We start from the raw sequence: 4,507 nt of genomic DNA on the forward strand, positions 1-4,507 counted from the left end.
AAAGAGTCCAGTAATATTATCGACTCGTGTCGCGGTAATGTGTACGGTATTGCAACATGATTTGATAAGAGCATTACGTGGATCATCTGGGATAGTCCCTCGGTTTTATACCGTTGGCCAATTCCTAGGAAACATTATTCCTCAGAAAATGCGGAACTGGAGAGGAAATCATCCTCAACACGGAGAGATTGCCATAGAGAAAGGAAAAATTCAAGAGTGAGTAATTGATGCTGTAAACAAATGTTGCGAAAGTAAATTACGAATTGGATTTTCCCAAAAGGTAGCGAATAATAAATAGTGGGGAATAAAGGGGTGGGGGAGAGAAAATATATCTCATACCTTTGTACGAAGAACCGACCATGGGACCTTCTCCAAGTCAGTGGACAAAGCCCCCCGTTATCTGTTCAGTCTGATTTCAGAGAGTTTGCATGAAGTGGGAATTCTCATTCCGTTCCGTCTCTTTCCCTGCAGGTTTTCGCCTCCTGTTCCTGATGCTGTTTGGAAGAGTCGCCGCTTTGCCCGTGACCGACTCCATGGAAAGGACGGGGGGATCACCTGCACCCGCCGTGCCCTGCGCCACCTGCCCCTCTCTGGCGCTGCAGATCCGGAGCACAGCGGCAGAACTCCGTGACGCGCAGGTGAGTGAGTGCGAGGAGGGAACGCGCTGGGAACCGAGGCGGCTGCAGCCTTGGGACGGACTGGTTCTCACTCGCCCATTCGCCTTTCTTCCCCGCCAGCTGTGTGACTATTTCGCCTTCTGTGACGGAGACGAGGGCTCGCTGCTGACATATGAATTCAACCTGCCACAAATCCGAGCTCAGGACAGATGCACAAAGATCAGTTTCCAGAAGGTGAGCAACTTCACAGTGGATTCAGATTCGACTTTTGAGTTTTGGTGGAAATTACATATAACTTTTATCTCTGGAGGGGGGAAAAATAGAGGACTGGAACATTTCTATCGGCATCTCTTAGTTTACAGTAGTTGTGTGCCAATACATCAGAATAAACAACTTTCCCCACCTAGGCTTCTATTGATAATTAAAATGCGGATACGGGTTATCAAAATGCTTTGAGGAGAGCTCCAGACCAAGGTTATTTCTTATTTTCGGCGTCTGTTCCAAAATAGGAAACATGCCTCAAAGCAATTGCAGCAGGTCTCCAAAATTACAACTCCTTCTTAATGTTGGTGGAAACATCGTCCGTCGGCTCGAACGATCAAATGACATGGATGCGATCCAGCACCCAGCAGCTGGCCGAACAGGTGAGGCACCAGGTAAGGGGAAATTGAACCAGTTACTCAGCAGCCTTTCACGGTCACACAATCTGAAAACTCAGATCACCAACCTTGCTGTTCCCTTGATATTTCAGTTAAATGCTGAGTTTGGCGTCCGTGATGGGAGTGAGAGCGAGAGGGAGCTGGAGGTTTCTGCATCAGATTTGGTGTCAAAAACAGAGTGGAACAGACAAGTGAATGTATACGTCATCCTGCGAGACTTCACACGGTTCATGGAGAAAGCATCCCGAGCCCTTCGTTTCATGAGTCTGTGAACTCCCACAGGGGGCTCACCCTGAGATTTAGCAGAGACATTTTTTTTTAAATCTAGGTCTATGCATCTGATTATTTATTTATTTATCCACTTACCAGCCCCAGGTGAAAGGTTTAAAAGCGGAGAGAGTGTCAAAAGAAGCATTGTGGAATTGATTGGATTCAAATCAAACTGGCATTCAAGTCTCACCAGTCAGCCCGTCCTTCAGACTTAACACTGTTTAATGGTGTTCGAAATACAGACAGGAGGTCAGGCTTTCCTCCAATTCCAATCAACATGGGAACCTCTCAAATACGATTATTTACAAGGAAGTAATTGCCTCAGTGTATGAACGTTATAGTTCAGCATCTAGTCATTCAATGTTTAAGTATATAAATTTTATTCTGTTAAAGAATCGACTTGTAAACTTTAAAAGTTGTATTAACAATTTTTTGGAAAGTGTTGTTCAATATTATTTATATTTATTTTGTCCCATCTAAATTTTAGTAATATTAAACACTTGTATTTATTTATTTATAATTTAGATTGTGAGTAATGTTGAATTCAAACGAACAGTATTTGTGCAAGTATGGATTTATGTTTACTATAATTTTAAGATTTTATCTTCTAAATGTGCCTATTTAAGATTCATTGAATGCAATAATTTATCAAATTACTGTCTGGAAATGCAAACAATTATGTAGTATGTAAGGTAAAACATCATGAGATGGGAATGTGTAAGGAGTTACCCTGCCCTGTACAGGGCTGTAACAAGATGTAAATGCATCCTTGTACTTACAAGATAAGAGAGACATTGATGGATTGAGAGGCAGGAAGCTAGCAGGGAAAGGATAGCAACAGTTTTAGTCATTGGACAAGTAATGATATGATGATGTTCTAAGCATGTATCCAAGGGTATAAAAAATCACCATTTTGCTGATAACGGCAGAATGCATTCTCCGACTAACATGTTTAGTCGCAAGTGTTACAATCCGGTAATAAAGAACAAAGAACCCTGATTTCGACTCAGCCTGGTGTTTGTCTCACTCATTCATGAACAAAGCAGACCTAACAAGTAACACATGGAAGATATAATTTTGGATGTACTGTATTTAATACATAAAATATCGTCATATTTTGGCTTAATTTTCAATTTAGTTGTAATTTTTTAAATTGACATGCATAGGCAGCAATTGTTTCCATCAGATACAATAAATTAAATCCCAAGCTGGAAATTCTTTGTTCTTGGCATTTAATAACACATATATCCTTTGCCAAACAAACTCTGCTGGAGGATCTCAGCAGGTCAAGCAACAACAGGAGGAATAAAAAGGTTGAAATTTTTGAGATTCTTTTTCTCCCACTTTCAATCATTTAATTATCAGAAGAAACTCCAAATTACCACAGGAGGTAATTTCCCTGATTGAAACCTACACAAAGTGGTTTAGGAATAGGGAATTGAATTAGGAATAGGCTTCTCAAATATTCTCAACCCTGACCAGCTGTTCAACAAGTCATGATTGATCTGATTGTCATTTTCTTATCTACCTGTGATAAGCCTTCGCCCTTTGATAAACAAGAATCCAAAACCAGTTAGTTATTGTGCACTTTGTGTAAGAGAGTTCCCCTTTCACTGTTTTCTTAAAATGATAACTGTGCATTTTTAAACAGTGAGCCATAGAGCTACATTCTCCTATGAGAGGAAACATCCGCTACTTATCCACTGTCAAAAAGCTTAAGGATCTTAAATGTTTCAATTGCTCCCCCTCACTCTTCTCAATTTCAGCAGATACAAGTCGAGCCTGTCCAAACTTTACCAATGTTTACAGCTAAAACTTTATTCCAAATGAAGCTTCCTTTTCTAAATTGTTTAATTACAGTTTACATAATGAATCAAATACATTCAGTATTGAAGTACTCTCCATTATGGTCAACCTAGTTTTCACAAGCCTGAACAAATTAAATATGTCACTAAAAAATATAAAGAATGTTTCTATTGTATTTGGAGGGTAAAAATTTCACATGATTATGCCATGTTGAAAGAGTTGAACTTCTGTAAGGGGATATGGATTTTGTGGACAGGGGCTCAAACTGCAAGAGCTGATACATTTTTACCAGAAGAGAAAAAGTTCACTGATGGAATTCTGCCATCATGCTTATTTACACAGTCTAATTACTCATCATAGAGAGATATTAATATGAAAATGCTATGTTGCATATATTGTACCTGGCCATGTACTGAAAACCTAAGTTGACCAACTGGCTAGTGTGTATTCACAGATATTTTCAACCTCACTCCAACAGGGTGTGGTACCCACCTATTTTCAATTATACCAGTGCCCAAGAAGGGTGTGGTAACCTATCAACCAATGGCTCTCATCCACAATGATGAACTGTTTTAAGGGGCTGGTGTTGAAGCATATCATTTCCTGCCTGAGCAGTGACATCAATCTACTCCAATTTGCCTACCATAGCAACAATTCTATGCAGATACCATCTCATTGGCTCTTCACAGAACCCTGGAACATCTGGATAGCAGATATCAGATAGCAGATGTTCTTTATCAACTACAGTTCGGCATTCAATACCATCATCCCCTCAAAATTAATCAGTAATCTATGATCCTATCACAGCAGTGGACTGTAAAAAAAAACAGTGATGCAGGAGATTGAATAGTTAGCTGAATGGTTAATTAACAACAGCCTCTCAATGTTAACAAGACCAAGGAACTGATTGTAGACTTTAGGAAAAAAACACAGGAACAAAATCCAATGATTATTGGGCGATCAGAACTGGAGAGAGTTAGCACCATGTATCGCCACAAGATTGATTTTCTGCATCTACTGCTCCCTTTCTGGCATTCTCTACATTGAGAATCACTGGAGATCACTTCACTGAGCACCGTCACTCTGTCCACACCAGTGAAAGGGACCTCCCAGTTGCCAACCATTTCAATTCTGTGTCCCACTCACATACTCATG

General features: G+C 40.2%; 1 protein-coding gene across 4 annotated transcripts; it reads left to right on the forward strand.

Moving 5' to 3' along the window:
* The first annotated feature begins 333 nt into the window (after positions 1–333).
* Positions 334–1,888, forward strand: LOC138753233 (interleukin-6-like). 4 transcript variants are annotated; one of them, XR_011351053.1, is made up of 4 exons: positions 334–375; positions 472–638; positions 738–851; positions 1,127–1,888. XR_011351053.1 is itself a non-coding variant. In XM_069915989.1 (4 exons), the coding sequence occupies exons 1-4, from the start codon at positions 360–362 to the stop codon at positions 1,546–1,548; spliced, it is 723 nt and encodes a 240-aa protein (XP_069772090.1). In that variant the 5' UTR covers positions 340–359; the 3' UTR covers positions 1,549–1,888. The 4 variants fall into 4 exon arrangements, 3 of the variants coding, with proteins under 3 accessions (XP_069772090.1, XP_069772098.1, XP_069772081.1); XM_069915989.1 differs by having other exon boundaries at positions 340–375; positions 472–851; positions 1,127–1,273; positions 1,369–1,888; XM_069915997.1 differs by lacking the exon at positions 334–375 and having other exon boundaries at positions 400–638; positions 1,127–1,273; positions 1,369–1,888.
* Positions 1,889–4,507: the final 2,619 nt, after the last annotated feature.

The sequence above is a fragment of the Narcine bancroftii genome, chromosome 1 (genome assembly GCF_036971445.1).
Source record: "Narcine bancroftii isolate sNarBan1 chromosome 1, sNarBan1.hap1, whole genome shotgun sequence".
Classification (NCBI taxonomy): Eukaryota; Metazoa; Chordata; class Chondrichthyes; order Torpediniformes; family Narcinidae; genus Narcine; species Narcine bancroftii.

What these genes read in the sequence shown, in the direction of transcription:
- LOC138753233 (XM_069915980.1), top strand. Translation starts at nt 429, where the DNA reads ATGAAGTGGGAATTCTCATTCCGTTCCGTCTCTTTCCCTGCAGGTTTT. An exon ending in CAAAGATCAGTTTCCAGAAG is followed by an intron (nt 852 to 1,126) that starts GTGAGCAACTTC and finishes GTTCCAAAATAG; the next exon opens with GAAACATGCCTCAAAGCAAT. An exon ending in CCGAACAGGTGAGGCACCAG is followed by an intron (nt 1,274 to 1,368) that starts GTAAGGGGAAAT and finishes TTGATATTTCAG; the next exon opens with TTAAATGCTGAGTTTGGCGT.